The 25,871-nt window shown below is 37.2% G+C and overlaps 2 protein-coding genes across 6 annotated transcripts in view; both read right to left on the reverse strand.

Annotated features, from left to right (window-relative positions):
• LOC134752890 (histone H3-like) overlaps nucleotides 1-25,871 on the reverse strand; it is a 115,691-nt gene that overhangs the window by 41,489 nt on the left and 48,331 nt on the right. The window lies entirely within an intron of this gene.
• Nucleotides 1-25,871, reverse strand: part of LOC134752801 (transcription factor CP2-like protein 1) — a 66,281-nt gene that overhangs the window by 24,887 nt on the left and 15,523 nt on the right. Inside the window, exons 1-14 of one of the 5 annotated variants that reach the window (XM_063688531.1) lie at nucleotides 23,408-23,620; nucleotides 20,519-20,630; nucleotides 19,986-20,103; nucleotides 18,220-18,304; nucleotides 16,448-16,543; nucleotides 15,561-15,650; nucleotides 12,737-12,836; nucleotides 8,866-8,946; nucleotides 5,589-5,733; nucleotides 4,673-4,774; nucleotides 4,254-4,361; nucleotides 3,944-4,078; nucleotides 1,957-2,076; nucleotides 1,656-1,726 (exon numbers count right to left, since the gene is read on the reverse strand). In XM_063688531.1, coding sequence (XP_063544601.1) covers nucleotides 1,656-1,726; nucleotides 1,957-2,076; nucleotides 3,944-4,078; nucleotides 4,254-4,361; nucleotides 4,673-4,774; nucleotides 5,589-5,733; nucleotides 8,866-8,946; nucleotides 12,737-12,836; nucleotides 15,561-15,650; nucleotides 16,448-16,543; nucleotides 18,220-18,304; nucleotides 19,986-20,103; nucleotides 20,519-20,630; nucleotides 23,408-23,549 — 1,505 coding nt within the window. In that variant the 5' untranslated portion in view covers nucleotides 23,550-23,620. Of the gene's footprint in view, nucleotides 1-1,655; nucleotides 1,727-1,956; nucleotides 2,077-3,943; nucleotides 4,079-4,253; nucleotides 4,362-4,672; nucleotides 4,775-5,588; nucleotides 5,734-8,865; nucleotides 8,947-12,736; nucleotides 12,837-15,560; nucleotides 15,651-16,447; nucleotides 16,544-18,219; nucleotides 18,305-19,985; nucleotides 20,104-20,518; nucleotides 20,631-23,407; nucleotides 23,621-25,871 lie in introns of those variants that run through there. The other 4 variants (XM_063688528.1, XM_063688530.1, XM_063688529.1 and 1 more) reach the window with 4 other exon arrangements.

Raw genomic sequence — 25,871 nt, forward strand, 5'->3', positions numbered from 1 at the left:
TAAATTATTATAGATATGTCAAACTTAATAATAAGAATTCACAAAAGGATCGTCAAACACCGAAATTGTATAAAAAATACTAGTCTAGAAACTTTCTAGAATAAAAATCTAAATGTCAAAAAAATACGGATTACCTAATATAGGTATTCATTGAATTATCAATTTCATCATTATTAACACAATAATAAATAATTAATTATTTTCAATCACAATCCCACGGTGTTTCATCATTCATGTAGTCTTGTGTGCTAATAAGGCTTTAGAGATAAGTTTACGTTTTACATATTTTTTAAATTTATTAACAGATAATTCAGTGATGATATTTGAAGTTTATTATAAAATCTTACACAGTTACCCATGAATGATTTTTTAATTTTATGGAGCCGAGTGAAGGGTACTGCAAGCTTATGCTTATTTCTAGTATTAATGTTATGTATGTCACAGTTTTTCTTAAAACTGGCAATGTTTTTAATGGCAAAAGTAGGTAAAAGAATGTTTCCTTTAAATAAAATGAGCTAACTTAAGTGGATGCCGGTAGAGGGACGTGGACGGGGCAGGCCCAAACGGAGATGGCGGGATGACCTGGACAGCTTCCTGAACAACTGGCCGGAGGAAACACCATATCGGGAGTCGTGGAAATCAAGGGGAGAGGCCTTTGCCCAGCAGTGGGACACTTAGTAGGCTAAAAAAAAAAAAAAAAAAAACTTAAGGTTTTAAGAGACTTTCTCTCTGGGCCCATTTTTTTCCAACCTGTATATCAATCGAAACAATAGGTCTAATAATGCCTTTTGACTCATAGAATCACCAGATATCATATACATAGACTTACTCATGTTAGGATTTAAAAAAACTAAACTTTATTGAGGAAAAAATAAAACTCAAACGTCAAAACTTATTATATTAATTTAGTTTAGATTAAATCGCGTAAAATTACTTAAATATTGCTAAATGGATCATAAATAAAAATACTAAAAACTATATGCTAAAATGTCGATTATTTTTTTCTTACGTAGAATTTGATTGCAGACTAAACATGCAAAAAACACATATTTTCAACTTTGTAACCAAAAAGAGATTTTTTTTATACTACGTCGGTGGCAAACAAGCATACAGCCCGCCTGATGCTAAGCAGCCTCCGTAGCCTATGTACGCCTGCAACTGCAGAGGAGTTATATGCGTGTTGCCGACCCTAACACTTCGCACCCTCGTTGAGCTCTGGCAAGTCTGGCAACCTTACTTACCGGCAGGAACACAACACTATGAGTAGGGTCTAGTGTTATTCACTTATATGGCTGCGGTTCCACCACAATCTAGGTACCACTTTTCGGTATTTGAAAATTTGAATTCAAGCCTTCCATAACGAATAGGTACATAACAACTACATACGAACACATAAAAAAATATAACAGAAATTAAACTGACCTTACCTGAAAAACCTTGTTTAACCTAATTTTTGTGTTAACCCCTAAAAAATAATTTTACAATTTACACTTGCTGTACTTACCCCAGCATCAACATTAATATTTGGTTGATTTAGATTTCTCGTACAAAACAACCTAAAAAACGTACGTTAATCGTTTTGACATTTCATAAAGCGGGAAAAACACCTTTTATAATACCAATAAATAAATAAAATATAGAGAAAAAAAACTTACCATAGCTCAGGCGAATACGGGGGTGAAGAGGTGACCAGAGACGGGGGCGGCATCAGCGCGTCGTTTGACAGCTGTCAACAAGGAACATCGTTCAAACGATTTTGATGAAAGGTGGTTTAGATTATTTCTATCGTTTTTAACATATTTTTTAATAACAAAAAACATCAATTAAAACAGCGTTACTGATTTTTCTTAATATGTCGGGAAAGGGAAAAAACCGGTAACAATTTTTTAGTGTCACAACACTAGCAAATGTCAAAAATAGGGCAGAGCAGGTCATAAAAACTACAAGAAGAATTACCGTGGTGAGCACGGTGGCTTCGCAGCCGGGCTGGTACTTCTCGAGGTCGGAGCGCGGGCGGCGCATCACCTTCTCGCGGTCCTGCTTGTGTTTACGATCAGCACCCTTCAGTTTGAACACCTGCAGACAAAACCATACGTTACATTTCAATTTACTTTTTAGGGTTCTGTACCCAAAGGGTAAAAACGGGACCCTATTACTAAGACTCCGCTGTCCGTCTGTCCATCCGTCTGTCCGTCTGTCTGTCTGTCACCAGGCTGTATCTCATGAGCCGTGATAGCTAGACAGTTGAAATTTTCACAGATGATATATTTCTGTTGCCGCTATAACAACAAATACTAAAAACAGAATAATATAAATGTTTAAATTGGGCTCCCATACAACAAACGTGTTTTTTTTGCTGTTTTTTTCCGTAATGGTACGGAACCCTTCGTGCGCGAGTCCGACTAGCACTTGGCCGGTTTTTTAATATAGTACTCGAGACCGAAACAAAAAAAAAATGTGTGCGTGTAAGGGGTCATCCATTAATTACGTCATACGAATTTTAGGTTTTTTACCCCTCCCCCCTCCTTGTCACACTTGGTCACATTTGGCAAACCCCTCCCTACCCTGGTGTGACGTCACATTTTTTCAACGAAATCGGCAAATCCAATTAAGTATTATTTATCAATATACGAGTTTATATTAATTTAGTCTTGGTAACAAATTCATTTACTTTAAGTCACTGCACCTACTTAATCTTTCTGGTTTAACCCATCGGTTGACTGGTACAGAATGCCGTAAGGCATTAAGTCCGCCATTTGTACCTTCTTGTATTGTGCAATAAAGATAAAATAAATAAATTGTTCATATTTTATTAGAATATTTTTGACAAAAGAAATATTAGTAAGTAATTTTATAACCCAAAACTCATTACTCTCATTAGGACAGAAAATTAAACTAAAAAAACGATTATCGTTCTAAAAACTTTTTATTTAACTATACAGCGAATAAAATAATTTAAATACATTTTCGGTTACTGATGAAGTTAAAGTGACATCACAAACTTTGTGACTCCCTCTCCCCCTTGTCACACCATGTCACATTTTCTTGACCCCCTCCCCTCCTCTAAACGTGTGATGTAATTAATGGATGACCCCTAATCTTTACGCGCGGTTGAAGTAAAATTTCTTTGACGATGACGTTAATCGCTATGTTGGCACTTTGACTTTTGTCTTATTGTGCGTGTGTCACTACTGAGCGTTACTTCCGTCAGAAAAAAAATCTGAGTTACCCTCTAGTCGCGCCTAAAGAAGTTTTACTTCAAAATCATTTTTGTTTTGGGAATCTAAAGTCAATTAATATTGGCAGTATATTAAATATAGAAGAATCGCCATCTAAGTGAGTTCTTAGATAATGTTAAACAAATGTTAGCAACAGATGGCATCATTATTTTACTATTAAAATTATTTTACTATTAAATGGAACAAAGTTAATTACGGAACCCTAATAATTTCGTCTTGATGTAACTTCAAAGTTTCGAAAGAACATTTTATTAAAAAATATTTTTGGAAACATTCGATTCGAAAACCCAAAATAAAATCGGTTACATCTACTTAAAAGGGAAAAGGATAAGGAAATATGTGTACTGAACGATGATGTAGTGACAAAAATTGAGAAAGGTATGTTGAGATGGTTCGGACACGTGGAAAGAATGAGTGAAAGAAGTCTAACAAAGAGAGTGTATAAGGGAGAGGTAGAAACGGGAGTTGGAAGGGGCAGACCTCGGCGGACTTTTTCTGATCAGATCGGGGAAATCTTGAAGAAAGGCCAGGTCAAGAGCACCCTAAACCGGTGAGCGTGTATGAGGAATGTCATGAAAGTGAAGGAAGCGAAAGAGGTACGTCAGGATCGTAGCAAGTGGAAATCCGCGGTCTCTGCCTACCCCCCCGGGAAATAGGCGTGATTATATGTATGTATGTACGTACATCTATTTCATTAAATATACCTTGATCTGACAGGCAGCGGCGTGTAGACGCGTGTTCTCGTCACTGGCGAGGTAGGTCTCCACCTGGATGCGGAACGGCACGCCCTTCTCGCCGCCATGCTTCTTGGCCGTGAACTCCGTCGAGATGCAGTTCACCTGTGGGTCAGAGATTGCGGGATTTACAAAAATAAATTACAGTAATGGAAGTACAACAGTTATACCTGCATTTCACAATCCATAACTCACGCGCGAACAATATAGGCCTTTGTCCTTTAGTACACCTGCATGAAATATGATCTTTTTCGAGCAAGTGTGATGAAAAATATTTTACCTTGATGTAGACACCAACATCTTTGGTGGGGTCCCAGTACACGTGCAGGGAGTTAAGGCACGTGGGCTGTTGTACACGAGTCACGCCGTAAGACAGAGGGACGTCCAGCTAAAACAATACGGATGTTGCTTGTATTTAAAATAAATTATTCACATCACCATTCATCATTGATCAAAGTGGCACTTTTCAAGGACACCGTTTTTTTACTTTCTGCATATTATTTTTTTAGCTTAAATAATAATATTTTGAATGATAACAATTTCCTCATAGGTGATGTGAAAAGGATTATGTGTCGTATGGCAGCAAATTTATCTCCACTTTTGGCGTTAACACTTGAATCGCTCACTACACTCAGGATTCTATCGAGGTTATATAGGGTTGTCCGGTTTATAATGCTAGTAGGATGACTGATATCTCACCTCGACGATGCGCTCGCCGGGTCGCTCTGCGTGCCACTGCGCGATCTGCTCGCGTTCCATGTATTGGAGCCGTCGCTCGTGGAAGCAAATCTTGATTACGCTCTGTTAACAATTAAATAATAGGGATGTTGACAAATTTTTAAAACTGTTTTCATTTTATAGATAGACACATAATTATTGCAAACAGAAAATGATTAATTTTTTTTTTTTTTTATTACTTTAGTGTTTAAATTTCGCGCAAAAACGCTCCAAGCTGTCACGTGATCTGGATGACGTAACGATGTGATAAACAAACTGCTGTCAGTGCCAGAGGACCACCTGCCCGCGCAGCATGGTTTCCCCTATCACTAAGTGCGTCACTTTCGCACTCACATACTTGTTAGAACGTGACAGGCATGGTGATAAGCGTACCGTGCTACGACCCCAGGAGTCTTAGCACGGTACGCTTATCACCATGCCTGTCACGTTCTAACAAGTATGTGAGTGCGAAAGTGACCGGACTTAGTGATAGGGGAAACCATGCTGCGCGGGCAGGTTTGACAACTCGTCTGTTTCTCACACCGTGACGTCACGCGCTCCGATTTGCGTTTGCAGTCACGTGATGCTGGGCATTATTTTAAATACTTTTAATTGTTTTTAATTAATTTATTACGCATATTTACACTTACTAAATATGATTTTCAGCATTCTAATATTCCCTTCTATGGTAAAAACATATATATCGAGTTTACAAATAGGGATGATGACACATGTTGGATTATATAACAAAATCTAGTAACATACAGTGAACCATACCCTTACTTTTACAATATTTCCTTTTTAGTGAGTAAAATTTTGTTACTTCAGTTTAGTCCCATAAAGTATTTCAATATTTTTTCTTTCGAAAACGGTAAACAGTGAACCAAATTTGACTTACCTTCAATATCTTCCCCTTGTAGTGTGACAGGTCTCCCAACTTCTTCAGTTTGATCTCATAAGGCTGTCCCTGATTTAGATACGTCAGTGTTTCTTCGTTCTGCTTGGTGGCGATAGATGTCGCCGCCGCAAGCACGTATTGAAACCTGGGAATGGTACACAGTTAATCACTTTTCGTTTCTAATTGTACGCAATATTAAAAAGCTATTGGGCTCGAATTTAAAATGTCGTGTCATACTAACACTACGATAATTATACGATTTAAGGGGCTACCCGAGGTTTTCATCGATTTTTGACAAGTTTTGAATCGTATCTCCTACTTTTGTTCTACATATAGAATTATAAGACAAACGGCTACCGTTTCTTCAATCTTTTATCTCAATTTTTGTCTACCGGATTTTGAAAGAAATGGATACTTATTTATTTATGATTCTTTTAAACATTTTCTAAAAAAACACTTGTTTCGTATCTCGATTGCTGTGAAGGATCTTATAGATACGAAATCTACATATTTGGGTTCGTCTATGACGTCTCTAAAAATGTGTCTAAGGTTTTAATTTTAAACTAATTAACCCAAAAGTTATGGCCAGAAAACCAGTTTTTTGGCCTAAAATTGTTCAACTTTGATGCCAAATATCTCGAAAACAATGAACTTTGAAGTAAATATGGGATACTATATTGCTTAAAGAGATTGCTGTTATTATGATAAGCTACAAAAAACATTAGAAAACTAAGAGCTTCCGATCGAAGGTCATTGGGGCATGGGATCCCCTTAACACACGTAGCTATCGTAAACGGCTATTCATTCACAGCTAGTGCTTGAAAATGGAGACCTAGCTATTGGGCTAATTTTGAGTCAATGTGCCTACGACTTTACATAATAACCATAAGCCTAAGATAAATATGTGCTTCGAATTTAAACGCTAACGTAGATGGCGCTATACGGTTTCGAACATTAGGCCGTAACTGTGGTACCCTAAAACGTTGAGTACAGGGCCATCTTTAAATATCACCAGTCAAAGTTGGGGGTACATTTTTTAAAACCACATATAAAATAAAAATTAAAATAAATGTATTTTCTTTAACAGTCTCATCATCTTAAAGTTAGTGGTCGGAACCTCCTTTTAAGCTTTTATTTTATTTATTATTTATTTATTAGAGATAAATCACAAATTTTACATGATAATTGTTAAAAACCATCGTTAAACCAGAATGGTTTGTCTCGATACTCCATTCCGCAGTAGTTACATAATCAAATATACAATACAATACTTAGGTACACATCCAATTCGTAAACAACACAATGATTGCAAAGAATCACAAGTGAGCGCATCTCTTATCACACGGTCAGCGCATACTCGATACAGGCTGCTCTATTTATGCTATACGAAATCAGGGGGGTGTCACTACGCAGTTTAGGTACATTTGACCGGCGCGCCTCCCGGGCAGGCGTATGGCAGTGGGCTGCCGCTCGGCTCGCACGATAGTCGTGTCACGTGGCGCTCGCAAAATTGAAAATACACAATGGCTTCGAAACCTAAATCTCGATCTAATCCGTATTAAATATCCTTAATTTATTGAGTATTGGTTGCCCAGAAACAATATTAGGAACTGACTGACATATTTTCAAAAGAATTCCGTGAGTATCAGACATACTATCTCCGGATAAAAAAATTACGTTTACAGAATCAACGCTTGTAATTCCTACACATTTTAAAAATAATAAATCAGTAGGTATAGGTACAAAACCTTGTCAAGTGACAACCCCGTGCCGACACTCACAGCTCGGTCATAAAACTGCGGCGCGCAAAGAAGATTCACGGTTCGTGCGCGGTTATAAGTTTCAATTTTGCTTGCAGGCGGCGAGTATAGGTATAATTTTATACCTAAATCTTACTTTTGTGAAGGAGTGAATTTTCTGTACGGTAGTACTATTACTTATTCTGTGACAAAATAACATAATTATTCAATTTAGTTAAAATAATTTAATTGCTTAGGCATTTCTTTTTTAAGAATATTTCCTATATTATTTGGTGTTATCTTATCTTTCCATTCTTTAAATATAGCCTGTGCCAGGAGGTACCGCCCTTCCTTATCTGGAGAATATTAACAAGAGTAGAGTATATAAGCAATGAAAGTTTGTCAAAATTATAATATATTTTTTGTTATAACAAAAGCAACCTTATTTCTTTGTAATAAGGTTGTCATCTGTCAGTTAACAGTGTGGACGATAATAGCTTAAGTCAAATGGGAACCGCACGCAACCGCACCCGTTTTATGGTTACATACCCAAAGAATGACAAGTGGAACCAAAATAAATCAATATAATATTGTGTAATTCAAATTAAAATAGAATAAAATAAATTTTGACCCAAAAATAATGATGAAGGTACCCTAGATAATTATGTGTTGGCACGTGGGTGGAGATTGAAGGAGTCAGGACAGGAGTCGGAGAGAAAACGCTTGTGTATGATATGGTGTCTATTCGTAAAGTAAGAGTACAAATTTATTATTACTATCTTAAAACTAGATATTGATTAAGGCGCCATCTATGGGCCTATTCTTGAACTACGTGCCTTAGTGGGTGCGTAGAATATAAGCCATCGAGGGTTCAATACAGAGTAGAGAGTGTCCCATAGATGGCGCTTGTTGACGCAAGTAATATTAATAATAAAATGCTGTTCCCATGAGCTGTAAGTATTGTATTGACATGTAAAATATTTACTTATATTTAATCAATAAAAGATTGATTGATTGTGTGAATTTAATTTAATGGAAATATGTACCTACCATAAGGACATTCCAAAAATGCATTAAGCACAAGATATTTTAAGTTTATACATTAGTTTGTCCGAAAGCAATCATGATGCCTAGCCTAATACTACCCACTAGGACTCGCCTTATAGCCCTGAGCAGTGTTGGCCGAACGTTAATTGCAATTAACCATTAACCAGTACAAATTGAACCGTAGACCGTAACGGACGGTTACAATTTACTGTTCAATTTGTACTGGTTAATGGTTAATTGCATTAACGTTTCGGCCAACACTGGTCCTGAGGTGGCCAAGACAGGTTTTTAGTGGGTAAACCGTAGGTCCCATGAGCCTATACGGGAGTCCCACGTAACCATCCCAGGCCCGTCCCCGCGCATGGGTGGCATGAGAAAAGCATTTTTACCTCTATAAAAAAAAAGACCGGATATTGTTGTGTACTTTTACCAACAGTCGAGTTAGTGTACGAGAGAGTGTGTGGTATGTATATATAATGTGGTTAATATACTTGGTTATGTACGTGTGAGGCCCGTCATAGCACCCGTCCCATTGGCTGCCGCGCCCGCAGCAATACTCTGAACCCAGCGCGCTGGAATGCAAACACCGCCTTAGGATCAGTGGGTTAAGAGTTATTATTGAGTGGATCGTGCTGGGATGTAATGTATTCAGACCAGACTGACAAAGAAGATTAGGAAGCACATTTCATGCCAAAAATTAAACACCAACCTACGCAACCTCATAGTTGGGTGAATCAACTTTTAGAACACTGATTTCGTATTTTAGACTCCCTAGCAAAGAAAAATCGATTTTTCATTCCTAGGGAGTCTAGGAACACGAAATCAAGTGTTCTAAAAGTTTATTCACCCAGTTGCGAAGGTTGTACTTGAATTTTTGTCTCTTACTTTCTCAATAGGGTAATGACTACTAGTCAAATCAGTTTCTTTTTTCGAACTGTCAAAACGATTTTGCTTTTATGGAATTTATATGAAACACTAGCATGTGACGTCACAATCAAATTACTTATTATGTAAAGTTTAATACGGGTTTTAAAATAGAAATTGTGTCTAAAAATAACTGCTGTACGTTTCTGTATTAATCTTCTGGTGCTTTATGTCATGCATGGTGTAATATAATTTATTTAAAAAAAACATCAAATACTCTACTGATTATTGCCGTTTTTTGCTGCCTGGTGAAATAGAGACCAGCCGCCCTAGCCAAGGTGACAATCGCTATCGCTTCGCCATCGAATCGCTTTGTGTCTCTCTATCACTCTTCCATATTAGTGTGACAGTGAGAGTTGCTTTTCGTTCGCTACGGAGCGATAGCGATTGGCATATTGTCTACGGGGCCAGAATGGGAACTTTATATTTTAATGATGCGTCATTTTTAAGTATGATATGAATATTTTGTATGGCATGGTCCGAGTAGGCAATCGAGCATACAGTTGATGGTATTCAGCTTATATGGAAAAGTATAGGTACATACAGGATTCTTTTTAATGTATCAAACAGGTCACTCAATTAAAATCGATTATCGCTCGACACTTTTCGACCCCTTTCGAGGATTTTACAATGTGAAAAATAATGTAAGGTTTAAAGCAATAAAAAAAATATTTATTTATTTATATAAATCAAAATGTATCGAAACATGTCATTAAATGCGTGTGTCCCATTAATATAATTTTAATAAATATATTTTTTATTTTGACGACCGGTCTGGCCTAGTGGGTAGTGAACCCTGCCTGTGAAGCCGATGGTCTGAACTCATCATTCATATCATCTCTCACACAGTCCATCCACCTTTTCCTCGGTTTAATTTTCCTCTCCCGATACTTCCCTTCACATTCATTCTTTCTCGTCACATTTATTTAAGTATAGGTATACTTGTTTAAATTATGAGTTGTATGATTTCAAGCTAAGAACACTGAAGTAGTAAGTAAAATGCCTACTGGTGATTTTGTAGCTTTTTTTTTATGAAATAGGAGGCACACGAGCAGACGGATCACCTGATGATAAGCGATTACCGCCGCCCATGGACACCCGCAACACCAGAGGGGTTGTAAGTGCGTTGCCGGCCTTTAAGATGGGAATACGCTCTTTTCTTGAAGGTTTGAAGGTCATATCGGTCCGGAAATACCCCAGGCGACAGTTCATTCCACAGTTTAGCTGTGCGAGGCAGGAAGTTTCTAGAGAAACGCACAGTTGAGGACTGCCAACCATCTAAGTGGTGAGGATGGTAATGTTGTCGCGTAGGGCGATGGCGAACAGAAGCGGCAGGGATTAATCCGAACAATTCCTCGGAGCTTTAAGAAATGGTCGATTTATGAAGCCATACTGTGACCCAAAGTAATTCGTTTGAAATAAATGAATAAGGCACTGTGATAGAACCCCACACGTTTAAATAAAGCCATACTTACGGAACTACTGAGGAATCAAGTAAGTACCTACTGGTGATTTTATAGCTTTAAGAAATGGTTGATTTATGAAGCCATACTAGGGCGCAAAGTAATTCGTTTGAAATAAATGAATAAGGTACTGTGACAGAACCCCACACGTTTAAATAAAGCCATACTTACGGAACTACTGAGGAATCAAGTAAGTACCTGCTGGTGATTTTATAGCTTTAAGAAATGATTGATTTATGAAGCCATACTGGGACGCAAAGTAATTCGTTTGAAATAAATGAATAAGGCACTGTGACAGAACCCCACACGTTTAAATAAAGCCATACTTACGGAACTACTGAGGAATCAAGTAAGTACCTGCTGGTGATTTTATAGCTTTAAGAAATGATTGATTTATGAAGCCATACTGGGACGCAAAGTAATTCGTTTTAAATAAATGAATAAGGCACTGTGACAGAACCCCACACGTTTAAATAAAGCCATACTTACGGAACTACTGAGGAATCAAGTAAGTACCTACTGGTGATTTTATAGCTTTAAGAAATGATTGATTTATGAAGCCATACTGGAGCGCAAAGTAATTCGTTTGAAATAAATGAATAAGGCACTGTGACAGAACCCCACACGTTTAAATAAAGCCATACTTACGGAACTACTGAGGAATCAAGTAAGTACCTACTGGTGATTTTATAGCTTTAAGAAATGATTGATTTATGAAGCCATACTGGGACGCAAAGTAATTCGTTTGAAATAAATGAATAAGGCACTGTGACAGAACCCCACACGTTTAAATCAAGCCATACTTACGGAACTACTGAGGAATCAAGCGCGAAAATTATTATCCCGGGCAAGCTCGGTTCTCCATACAAACGTAGTTCCGCTCTCATTTTAAAACGACTAGCTAGATTGCTCTGAAACTTTGTACTAACAATAGGATAAGGTTTATCTAGGTCTGTAATTAGTTTATGTAGCTTCAGATACCAGAGTTAAGAAATACAGCTAATTTAAGTTTTTCATACAAAACTTGTTTGTTTTGTTTTATGTTTATTTCGTTTGTTTTATATACTAGAGCTATATAAACTAATTATAGATCTAGATATACCTAATGTCATTGTATGTACAAAGTTATTACAATCCAACACGTAGTTTTAAAATGAGAACGAAAGTCCGTTTGGATGGAAATGTGAAATTCGGACGAGACTCTTAGGGTCGGTTGCACCAAACCGTCTGTCACCGTTTTACCGTTCGCTAAATTTTATTGTATGGAAAGTTTCATAGTTCTCTGCTGCTTGACATTAATCAGTCTGTTAATTGTGATTGGTGCAACTGGCCCTTAATAAACTACAAATATGACGTTTTCAACTAAAAGGTACCACATTGTCGGTTGTCGATAAGGTTGATTTCAAATTGAAATTTTATAGAAATAACGACTTATTGACAATCGACAATAAGTACCCTTCTGGTTGAAAAGTCACAAATAAGCTAGAAGAGATGAAGAAGAAATGTTACAGTCAGATATGTCTAAATCTACCATGCTAAATATAGATAGCGGAAGGGAAATGAAAAAAACGGTAAGCTTAGCACGAGTTCGCCGCGTCATTATCTCGCTCGTGAGATAAGACTACCCGTCCCTTTCTAAATACAGTTAATCTCATATTAAATCACATTTAAAAACGGGTCTATCGCGAATTTATTTTGTTATCTTTATTTACCGACGTATCGACACAGGTTTCATTGGTCGTTAGACCAGTTTTTAAATGTGATTTAATATGTGTTCAAAACGCGAAAGTTTTAAATGTTATACAGTTAATCTTTTGGTTAATTAATTATTCATTAGGTACCCTGCTAGATTACATTGTTTTTAAGTCAATAGCTAATTTATTAATGTCAAACATTCCCGCACCGAAAACCCCGAGTGAACCGCAATGACATCGGAGCAAGAAATTGGACCATCCTAACCTATAGTTCAGGTTACCTGGTGTCATCTTTGAAGCTGGGTTCCGGGCGCGGTTGTGCCGGTGAGTGCAGGAACCCGTCTAGCGAGCTGACCGGCGAGCACATCAGTAGACCGCCGTCTGGAACACGCAATAGGATATTTGACTGTATTTAAAATAATAGTTATTTGTTATACAAGGGTGCAAAGTTGTATTTTACCCGCGAGTGTTTTAACACACGAGAAGTAAAATACATTTGCACCCGTGTGTAACACAAGACTTTTCCCCTCACTATAGCGAGGAAAGTGCAACATCCACAGGCGTTAGATCATCTTCATCAACTGGAATAACTCATTTTTTTACGACATTATAACAAAAAACTCTGGAAATTCAGTACTTTTACGTGAGAAGTTTTTAAGTAAAAATTTTGTTGACAATTTTGCCATTTCTGACGTATTAAATGTCAATGATGCGTTTTGAAATTGCATCGACTTAACTTGTGCGTTCAGAATTATATTTAACATAATTATTAAAAAACAAACGTTTATTATGGAGTTTTAAGGTTTATGACTTAAAATCATTAAATACAGCTAAATCGGGTATTTTTTATTAAATTCTAAAACCATTTATTTAATCATAATTAATATCGAACGAATCATTATTATGAGCGTTTTACGTTTTGTTATCTGTCAAGCTACTTAAACACGCTCCATCCAAGGTCAAATTACTTTCCCCACTAGTGGATAAAATGCGTCTTTCCCTGCTTGTTTTAAAGGATAAAAGACGGCTTTCCGAGCTAGTGAGGGGAAAATTATTTAACACCATGCGTGAAATAAAGCACCAGATAATTATTAGAAAAACATAGATAACAGTTATTTTTAAACACAAGTTCTATTTAATAAATCGGATAGAAATATAAAAACCGGACAAGTGCGAGTCGGACTCGCCCACCGAGGGTTCCGTACTTTTTAGTATTTGTTGTTATAGCGGCAACAGAAATACACCATCTGTGAAAATTTCAACTATCTAGCTATCACGGTTCATGAGATATAGCCTGGTGACAGACGGACAGACGGACAGCGAAGTCTTAGTAATACGGAACCCTAAAAAGTATGTGAGTTGACCGTGACGTTATTGTGTAATGTTTCATATAAATTCCACAATAGCAAATCGTTTTGACAGGTCTAAAAAAGAAACTGATTTGACTAGTAGGAGAATACCCTATTAGTCATTTAGTCATTTAGTCATTTATTCAATATTGCATTGTCATGTACATAATAAGGTGTTACATTTTATATAGCCAGTTCATGACACCCTGTAAGGGCACACAATAGTACAGTTTTTCTATTCTATTAATTCTAATTTACACATTGCAATTAAGGTAACAAAAATTAATTTAGTAACTTCAACAATAGCAACGTCAACAATGCACCGATACAATAATTTCTGATTGAATTAACTTGTCAAATTATTATAATTATTATTTATTTAATGAATGTCAATTAATATTAGGTCACTAAGCAATTTAATATGACCATACCACAACACTGAATAGTCAAAATCATGAAATTTATGAATCTTCAAATACCTGGACGGCATAATATAATGCGTATAGAAAATAACATTAAACCTCTAAGCGCCACTTGCACCATCCACTAACCCAGGGTTAAGCGGTTAAATTGTACTGGTAACCATGGTAACTCCAGGTTAAACCGGTTAACCCCGGGTTAGTGAATGGTGGAAGTGGCCCTAATAAAACTAAAAAAGGTAGCAATAGGTCTATTTCCACATGTTGAATTTTAAACCTAAATGTAATTAAATAGACAGAAAATGAGCAATTTATCACAATAAATTGGAAACTTACACGATGTAATGCCAATTTGTTAGGAGCGTTTCGTCAGTAAAGTGCGGGTGCCAGACTTTGTCCATCATTTGTGACTTTTGTATTGCTTTAAGACAATTTAATGGGTCCCATACAGAGATTTGATCCTAAAAACAAACCTGATCGACTGATACCATTAATAAAAAAATGTGGAATACCCTATTAGCAATGAACTAGCAAGGGATACACGAAAACGTTACGGCGCGTTACACGGGGGTGGGGGGGGGGGGGTCAAAAATCTTCGAAAATGGGGTTGGCAACTGTCAAAGGTTTGCAGAGATGGCGCCATCATAGCTTACCCCTTTTTCTATGAGATATGGCTTAAAGGGCTGGCATCCAGGGCATTAAAAAAACAAAACTTTGACACAATTCTAGGGATTGACAGGGCAAGCTATGCTGGCGCCATCTGCTAATTATTTCGACCGGCCAACCCCATTGCGTTATGTAATATTTGAACTTTCCCTCGCTAGATGTCACTACAAACTTTCTTGTCAAGTGCAAGGGTACTTAGGGTACTGGCGTTGCATGCTCGCAGGACGGTTAGCTGTGGGAGTTTTGAACGAAGCGCATGGTCATTTTTTGCCTATTTTCTTGAATAACTTCTAAATTGTTTATCCTAAAATTATAAAAAAATATATTTGAGATTCTCACAATGAGCTCTTTCATTTGATATATGTAACACGATATAGTTTGACAAACTTTATTTTTTAATTTTCTCATTTACCCCCCAAAAGTGGCCCCCGTGTTCAAAATTAATTTGTTTACGTTACATGTCCAACTTTGGGTCACCAACTTACATATGTGTACCAAATTTCAACTTAATTGGTCCAGTAGTTTCGGAGAAAATAGGCTGTGACAGACGGACAGACAGACAGACGCACGAGTGATCCTATAAGGGTTCCGTTTTTTCCTTTTGAGGTACGGAACCCTAAAAAATTGTTTCTTCCTTAATTAATTATATTGAACTAGATGTCGCCACTTACTTTTGTTGTCGAATGCGGGTGGTGAATGGTAACCGCTCATGGGCATCATACCGCCCTGCAGGGCGAGCGTATTGATGAATAAAGCGCCATCTATCGAGTAATATTGAAATCTTCATATTGAAACTAGATGTCGCTTCTTTTATTGTCAAGTGCAGATGGTGAACCGTATTGTACGCGTTTAGGGTGATTGTGGGAGTTTTGATTATATTGCCATCTGCTATTGACTAAAGTTTGAATCATTGTATTTTAACTTACTTTTATTGTCGAGTGCGGGTGGTGAATAGTTTTGGAAGTTAGAAAAACTTCAAATTTTGAAACTTTTAGATCCCGTGTTTTTTTATTATTTCTATATATTATTTTAATATCCACATTATTGCGATAAATTGCTCATTTGCAATCTATTTTACTAGATTTTATTATAAAATTCAACATGTGTCATCATCCCTATTGCTGGTTACCAATTACCATTGTAAACACTGTTAACTGACCATTTGCATACCTTACTGCAACGAGATAAGGTTTACCAATGGCCAGTTAAGGGTGTTGCTCATTGACAAATAACGTGTCAAATGTTAGTTATTGATATTGTTGCATTACAAACTTGTAGACTGGACATGTAAAAAAAATTTACCCCCATTAAAATATAGCGCAATCGATTCTCCTATCGATTCTGAACAAACCGTTTTTAGGTTTCAGTAGTAGTAGTAAAACTCTTTATTCTACAAAAAGAAACATAAAACAGGAAAAACACACATCATTTGTACAAAGGCGAGCTTATCCCTTTCAGGAATCTCATAAAGTTAACCTTTGAGAAATTTATTTCAGTGGGTCATGAAACACCGTGTATATTCTATTGATTAATCTTTGAACTAGATGTCGCTACTTACTTTTATTGTCGATTGCGGGTGGTGAATGGTATCCGCTCATTGGCATCATACCGCCCTGGAGGGTGGGCTGGCATTGCATACTCTCAGGGCTGTTGGCTGTAAACATATACATGTTCTATAGATTATAGGTAAGATAATATAGTATTATCTCATTATCAGAGCTCGGAATTTTCACGGCGAAACAAAACACTGTCGCAATCTTGCTAGAGCAGTGGTTCCTAGCCTTTTTAGTACTGTGACCCCTTTGACTAACTAGGGAACTCGATTTTACCCCTCCTCCATAATCATTAATATTTTTTCTTATAGGTAATTACCCCCAGGTTAGGAACCGCTGTGCTAGAGTTAGAAACATTTTTTTATCGATATCGATAGTTGATGTGTTATATAAGAAAACGACGGTAACCAAATAAAAACAATATTTCAAAAAAATTAATTGGAAGGCTTGTATTAAATTATGTACAAACAGATACAATTAGTATACATAATTTAAATACACAAATGGTATATGTATTAATGTTAATTAATGGTTATATTGATAAACGAAACTGTTTACTTCTAGAGGTTTGAGAAATTAATGATAATGATTATCTATATACTCCTATCACTGTCACAAACCAAATATAATGTCACGTGCTGCTGTGTGTAACCTACTTACGTAGATTTCAAAGAAGACATTGCCTTACTTAAATTTGCTTATTTATTTTTTATTTGAAGTCCATTTTTTGCTTCCAATAACCAACTATCGATATCGATAAAAAAATGTTTCTAACTCTAGCAAGATTGCGACAGTCTATTGTTTTGCCGTGAAAATTCCGGGCTCTTGACTATTACCAAAGATAGATATAACTCCGTAATAGATGGATACAGTCTAAGGAAAAAACGTGCCTCGAAAATCAAGAAAATTTGATTCTCGTTCAGAGGGCGCTACTAGTTTTGGCCTACAGTCGTATAGATGGCGTTGACGGTTTCGTTTGTTATTTAACAATTTTAACGCATATCAGTGAAAGAACATGGGTCAAAATCATAAAAATAATTAATGCAAATAAAAAAAATCATTTATCCATTTTTAAATACATTTTATCGTATTTTTATAAATCTTCATTTTTAGTTTTAAAGTGTGTCGACAGATGGCAGTGAATTTACTGGGGTTACAAAATTTACTATGACAGTACCGCTCTAGTATAAGTTACTCTATGCTATTACATAAAGCGGGCTCAGAATCGGGTGCTTACATCGTAGGGAATGCACGGTTCGTGCCCTGGCAGTAAAAAAAAGGGTCGTGTCGTGTTTCGGAGGTTCTGGGGCAAACTGCCGAAGCCGACACAAGACCAGACGATGCTGTTGCCAAAATAGTGTTTTTAAGTTTATGAAATTTATATGTATGTTAGTCTATAAGGTATATGTAATATGGGCCTTGTTGCCTGAATTAAATTTTAAATAACATATACACGGCGGCTAAAAAATTATTGCAATCCCGTTGCCAGGGAGGTTTTTGGGATTATACTGAGCAACTTTTACTATGGGACCGACCCTGAAATCGCGAAAAAATATTGGCTGTTTCATACATTTTGGCTGGTCCATTTTCTATGGGAGGGTAATTTTCACGTGTCTGGCACGCTCAATGTCCGTAGTCCACAAGAAAGATTAAGAAAAGATATTTCTTAAATACATTTACAATATCGCACCTTAAAATGCGATTAATAGCATACGGACATATCATATAAGACATTAAGTAAATGGGTTTTTAATCGGACTGTGAAAGAAGTAGCTACCATGTGGGGGCATGAGCGCGGCGTGGCCGGTGTGCGGCGGGGAGGGCTGCTCCTCCTCCGCCCCGTCCACCACCATGTCGCTCATCTGCAATGCAACAAACGGTTATAGTTGGTCAAACCAAATTGTCAGTAAACAAGAACAAAAAAAAAACCGGCCAAGTGCGAGTCGGACTCGCGTTCCAAGGGTTCCGTATATTACACAATTTAAACAATGTATTTTTTATGTGAAACGTGAGTGAAATGTCTTTGAAAACCTGTAGGGGTCGGTTTAAAAACTAAGTAATTAAGTCCGACTCACGCTTGACTGCAATTTCTAATAAGTTTTCCTGTAATCTATAGGTAAAGATCTATTTTATTTATTTTTTTCAAAATTTTGTTTCGGAGATAAAGGGGGGGAATGGTCATTTTTTGCCTATTTTCTTGAATAACTTCTAAGTTGTTTATCCTAAAATTATAAAATAAATATACTTGAGATTCTCACAATGAGCTCTTCCATTTGATATATAACACGATATAGTTTGAAAAACTTTATTTTTTAATTTTCTCATTTACAAAATTCATTTGTTTGCGTTACATGTCCGTCTTTGGGTCACAAACTTACATATGTATACCAAATATCAACTTAGTTGGTCCAGTAGTTTCGGAGAAAATAGGCTGTGACAGACGGACAGACAGACAGACAGACGCACGAGTGATCCTATAAGGGTTCCGTTTTTTCCTTTTGAGGTACGGAACCCTAAAAACTATCCCCTACCCTTCAAACTGGAAATCTTGATTCCCATTCTGTAGCTGGTTACGAATTTTGGTTACCAAACGGTACTAAAGGAAAAGCAGTATGTATCACATGGTAAGAAAATGATTTCCACCTTGGGAGCTAACACTCTAGGATCTCTTCTCGCGAGAAAATCGTCGCTCTGTTTATTGAGATTATGTGAACGCGCCTAATAATTAAACTTAAATCAAAGATAGATATAGATGGATACAGTCTAAGGAAAAAACGTGCCTCGAAAATCAAGAAAATTTGATACTCGATCAGATGGCGCCACTACCTTTGGCCTACTCTCGTATAGAGGGCGTTGACGATTTCGTTTGTTATTTAACAATTTTAACGCATATCAGTGAAAGAACATGGGTCAAAATCATATAAAAAAATATTAATGCAAATAAAAAAAACATTTATCCATATTTAAATACATTTTATCGTATTTTTATAAATCTTCATTTTTAGTTTTAAAGTGTGTTGCACATCTAACATACATTTTCATAAGTAAAACATTTATTTTCTTTACAGTACATATGGTGCTACTTTACCGCACTAGTGCGATAATTAGCACATTACATAACTATGTCGAAAATTTAAAGGGCCATATGTACTGTAAAACGTTGTACTATACATGTGCGAATCGGTAATTCGCAACTCTTGTCGACTTTAATCGCCACTCATTGCGAATTGCCTATTTTTCGCACTTGTATCGTAATGTACTATTTCATCACACTTGCTCGTAAAAGGTGTTATTTCACGTAGGCGATGCGGTCCGTAAATCCTTAATTTCGACCTAGGGCTGTAATGTACGTCCGAAATTAGGCAGAAGTTTTATTTATATCCCTTTTTTTCCTCACAAGTGTGATTAAAAACATTGTGTGTGCCACGGGCGGTACAGGAATTACTAACTCGGGTTAATTAAGCCCTCGCCTTCGGGCTTCAATTCACACTCGTTATTAAATTGTTGTTTAGCGCCCTTAATACACAATGTAGTATAGTTTACCTGTCTGTCCGGCAGGCGGCGCGGCCAGGCGCGGCGCGGCGGCGACAGCACGGCGCCGGTTGGGGAAGGAGCTTCTTGCTTGAACACCGCCAGCGACGGCAGCGACAGAAGCGCCTCACTATACAAAAAGTTTTCATTAATAAATAAATTAAAGGAAAAATAAAATTACCGCCTCCAGTTGTTCACGAGCCTTAGTGAGACGCATAGCGACATCTACCGTTCTGGTACTACACTTCTAACGACCCAAATTCTATGTATTATTACTATTTAATATATATTTTTTTCTGTGATAGCAAACGAGCAGACGAGCCGCCTGCTCGCTGCTGCTATTTACTTCTTAACTTTAATTTCGCTATCAGATAGCTGTCCTTAAGAAAAAAAAGATGTGGGTAAGTATACTTTGATGCAAACCTTTTTCCCGCTGAGGTGGGTAAACATTAGGTACGCTTGTTTCTTCTTCGTTCATTAATGTAATTTAGTTTTTCGATTTAGCTTACAAACACAGACTATATAGAATCTACTAAAATACTTACTTCATAGACAATTCTCCGGGTAAATCCAAGTCGAGGTCGTTGACCTGCCAGCCTGGTGAGAGGTGAGAGGAGGACGAGCTGGTCCCGCTCCCGCCCATGTCGCCGACCGCCGCTGAAAGTAGATAGGCCTTATTACAATGGGATACGGTTGAATTTGCAACAACAGAGTAATATTGAAGTCAGATGTAAATGGCGTGAACTTTAGTTCAGAATTTTTTTACTAGATGGCGTTAGTTGGCCCTCTATAGTTTTAGGTTGGATTTCAGATAATAAAATAGAAATTGCTTTATTTATTATAAGTAAATAACCATATTGTTCTTAAATCTTATCATTATTATTTCTACGTGTTTTTCTGTGAAGATATACCGATAAATAAAGTTGCTGAAATAGTTCTATGATGTCAGGGTTTTTGAAATGAAAGGGTATGTAATCCCATCGAGGAAGATAGTCGCAAATCTGACCTACAAATGTTAGTTTTAGCATTTAAGAAATGCAGTCTCATTTCTACTTAAATGTGTAATTTGTCTTCAATAAACCAAGTACAGTCGCCATCAGATATATCGGAGGAATGTGTACTTTAACGTCTTGAAATAGAGACTTTGTCCATATATTTTTGAATGGCTTGTATGAATCTGATAGCGTTTGTACTTCTGTAATCGGGTACATTTTTCCAGACGAATCAGAAACTCGTGTTCAAACAACCAATCAGAGCTGAGCTAAGATCTTTAAACCAGTAACATCTAGTACATGCATTGATGTCTGCCCATTATCAGTAAACTTTGACCCTAATTCGATCCGGGAGTACTGTACTAGTTCTAACTACTTACATGTCTATATTCAAACATATTTATTTGATTAATTAACAACAAGTTGATAAAAGAAAGTGGGCTTTACACAATTGATTTTAGAGTATGTTTCGGTTTAAAGATGAAGATCTTTGTTTGGAATATATCAAGTTTGCAATAGGTAGTTAAATTGGGAAACAAGTTTCCGATATCAATTTATTAATGTGTAAAAATAAGACGTTTGCAGTAAACAAAGACGTTAAAGAATGATGATAATCTCTATTTCGGCACAACATGCAATATACACAAATGGGTGCGTCGAAATGAGCAAGAACCCTGAGGAATTGTAGGGGAGCCCTGCTTGAGCTCAACAAATACTGTCCGTGCAAACCGCGTGGCTGCACATATTAGTCAGGTTTAGAATGCACGGAGCTCGAGTGCCGCCTAAATATATGGACGTTTCCATCAAAATCTATTCTCTTTCTTTGGTGTTGCCTCTTGATTTGACCCGAGCCGTCCATAACTGTATTAGTTAATCCTCGTTTTAAAAATTTTTTCATACCAAATATCGGCAAGTAGACCAGGTCGGTGTTTTTTTAAATCATAAAGTACTCAACAATTTTCTTACAATTATATTCCTCGCCAAACTGCGATTGTAGTTTATTGGCGAGATAGCGCTCATTTTTATATTTTAAACAAATTATTTTTCACCTCAGCAGCTCGAACAAGCCTACTTTCTTCACTCCCTGGAGTGAGGAAAGTGCGACTTTCCTCACTCCAGGGATTGAAACAATGTAGCTTTTTGATTTAGCGAAGGCCATGAACTTCATACTTTTATTACATTTTTTTTTATGGTACGGTACGGTACGGTCCGGTCCGGTCCCGTCCCGTCCCGTATCGTATCGTATCGTATCGTACATATTATAATACTTTTTTTTCTGTTTATTCTGTGTAATTCGAAATACATTTTAGCCTTTAATATGTTCTCACTACTGAGGTGAAAAATTATGTGTGCAACACGAGAGCAAAGTTATTTTACATCTCGTGTTTTTGAGTCCCTCGCTACGCTCAAGTTTCTACCTTAGAATCTTTCGCTTTCTCGGGACTCAAAATAAACACTCGCAAGAAAAACCAACTTTCCTCTCTTGTTGCACAAATAACTAATGCTATGCACTTATGTACTAAAAACTAAAGTTAGATAATGCGAACATGCATGGCGATAATTTATGATGACAATTAAAAAAATAAAAAGTACCCTTAACCTTTGAAAGTATTTTAACAACTGATTCAGGTAAATATTAACGTTAACAGTTTTAATATTAGAGCTTTTCCAATAACGAGTTATTTAACTCATTTTTAAATTTAGCCAGACTACATTTATTTTCTTGCCTTAGGTAGTTAACTTCGTTATACAATTTTGGTATTTAAAAAAATTAGTTATTTTGCCATAACAGTTTGAGCAGTGTTTTATACAATATTTTAAGCCTTATGCTCTTTGTTCTATATCTACTTTGTTTCCTTCTCTCCCAATGCACGAGGAGTTTATCAACCCGCCTATGGCGAGACTAAAGTCCCGTCGCCCGGCATACGCAGCCGCTGCAACACTCACACAAAGTTCCTTCGACGTAAAGCAGCACTGGAAACAAGAATGGATAAAACAAGCTGACGGTACCCCGGCCGCGAATATAGATCCGACTATTATGAGCAAGGGGACCGACCTTCCTAGGAAACTATGGTGTCGCTTAAACCGCCTAAGAACCGGGCACGGGCGATACAACTTCTTCCGGCATAAGTGGGGCTGGAGTGACTCTGCGCTATGCGATTGCGGCATCGAGGACCAGACCATGGAGCACATCATCCAGCGGTGCCCACTCCGTGCATACCCGGGTAGCCCGGATGATCTAGTAGACCTGACGGCCGACGCTGTGCAGTGGTTGCAAAACTTGGATGTTGCCTTATAAAATAAAATACTGTACATAATTTTTGCCTATGTGACTATATCGCCATACGATTAAATAAATAAATACCAAATAAACCATACCAACCTAATGCAAGTCCCGCCTATAAAACGTTTTGCCAATAAAGTTAAACGTTGTAGACTTACTATAGGTATTGTAAGCGACGCTGGTGAACGCATGCGCCCCGAACTCCGCGAGCCTGCGCCCCTCACGCGCCTCCCGCGCCGCAAACTGGAGCACAGCAGCCGCCGAGACGCGCTCGGACGCCGCCGCCGTATCCTCCACCATATTGAAAAAATCCGTGATTACCGCTGTTATTTCCACTGGTTCACTTCGCTTTTCAGCTAACAGTAACGATTTATCAAACGATTTACAGTCAAAATTTATGCGGTAGTTCGGTCAATTTGGTTTGTAGTTCTCCGTATTGTCAATAGATGGCGACACTATGATTTTAATGTTTGTTTCTGAACATATGAACCACTATTAGTTTCCCGTTGATTTTTCAAACCTCTTCTGTAGTTGGTGTTGTCTTTTGAGTAAGTGATGTCTTCAATGTCAAGTTCTTGATAGAGGCAGACACTTTTTGAGTGGTTTGATGGGATTACTAAAAGATGTCGCTGCCTTTTTATGAATAAGTCTAATCCTCAGACCTCTCATGAACTGTTGAATTTTCTTAATGGTGGGCGTAGATTTAAACGCAACTAGTTGAATTGTAGTGCTTGTTTCTACTTCTCAGTTTTAACGTCAGATGGCGCGGACATTAAATGGAGTATTCTTAATATACCAAGAGATGGTGCTTATTTATGAGTTGAGTGAATGCTATATGACCAGTTCCCCGAATGTTCTGGTGGATGATTGGTGGGCAACTGTATATCTCTTGATGTTGGCTGACGGTTCGGGTCTCTTCTGAAGATGATTTTGCCACCACATGGAGAACTGTATTTTTAGTACCAGTACAGTTAAAGTTATATCATCGGCCGGTCGAAACAAAACGTTGTTTAACCGTATTCACGATTATACTAAACCTCAAAAGCTTTCATTAGATGTTGACTAGATAACTCTTAGTCTTGTAATGCGCCTCGATCTTATTTTATTCGGTAGATGGCGTTAATTTTCCAGTATAAAGTCACTGTCACATAAACTGCATAACAGTCAGTATGTAGAAATGTTTCGATTTGCTTAAATTACTTTTCAATTTTGTTTCACAACACACTGCTACCATTTTCTTCATCCGACTGGGCAGTTAATTACTGTTTCACAATAATAATAGCTAGTTAAATTAATATTATAAATCAATTAAAATACAAGCGTGGTAACGTGTTTAACGATGTAAATAATAAAGGTATCAAATGACATTTCCATCTAAGCAGTTACTATCAACAGTTATATTTATATCATAAATAGCATACGCGCGCCATCTATCATTGAATATACGCGCTTAGTATTGACTATCCATATCCATACTAATATTATAAATGCGAAAGTCTGTCTGTCTGTCTGTCTGTGTGTTCCCTCTTCACGCTTAAACCGCTGAACCGATTTAGATGAAATTTGGCATAGACATAGGTTGAGTCCCTGAGAAGGACATAGGATAGTTTTTATCCCGAAAATCATCCCTTAAGAAAGTAAAATGCGGGGTGGAATTGAGATAATTAACGAAGTGCCTGCTAATTTGTGTGCATAATATGCTGAAATTTAGATTGCTATGAGAATTTTCCAGGCGCTATTCTTACTCTAGCTGCGGTTACTAAGTCCACGCCAGACGAAGTCGCGGGCAAAAGCTAGTGTGTAATAAGTGTGTCTATTGTGGGATTAGTGGGGAACTAAAAAGATGATCGTGTTCGAAGTGCACTATAATGTAGGTACTATTTATTGTGGCCTCAAATTTGGATTTGAACCTATTAAGATTATATTATAAGACTAGTAATAAGATTATAAGAATATTCTTATAATCTAAAGAAAAAGAGAAGAGATATATTTCTATATAAACAGACTAGCGACCCGCCCCGGTTTCGCACGGGTGCAATGCTGATTATACATATAAACCTTCCTCTTGAATCACTATCTATTAAAATAAACCGCAACAATATGCGTTGCGTAAATTTAGGATCTAAGCATACATAGGGACAGACAGACAGCAGAAAGCGACTTTGTTTTATCCCAGGTAGCATTTATACGTCATTATGTCGTCAGCGACGTCTTTATGACGTCATTGTTTCGTCATTAAGACGTCGCTGACGTCACTTTGCTACCTGGGATACTATGTAGTGATTCAAGAATGTACTAAACTTTGTCCCTATTCCTACGATCCTTTGACCCAATTTCACACAAACGTGCAGATTGAGATTGACTTTAGAGAACCCCCGCACCCAGAATGGCACCCGCAAATTGGATTTGTCCGTCTGTCTGACTATTCAGTCTAATGTGGATCAAGGCCGATCGAGTTGTGCTGAATAAGAAACTTGGGTGTGAAGGTATGCAAAATGGTGAGTCTATTCAATCATACCGGCTGTGGCCTGTAACACGAGAAAAACTGACCAACATTTGTTCAGCGATATTTAAAAGTAACTTGTGTATTGATTTTTAGTACACTTTACGGTGCAATGTATT

The sequence above is a fragment of the Cydia strobilella genome, chromosome 25 (assembly GCF_947568885.1).
Source record: "Cydia strobilella chromosome 25, ilCydStro3.1, whole genome shotgun sequence".
Classification (NCBI taxonomy): Eukaryota; Metazoa; Arthropoda; class Insecta; order Lepidoptera; family Tortricidae; genus Cydia; species Cydia strobilella.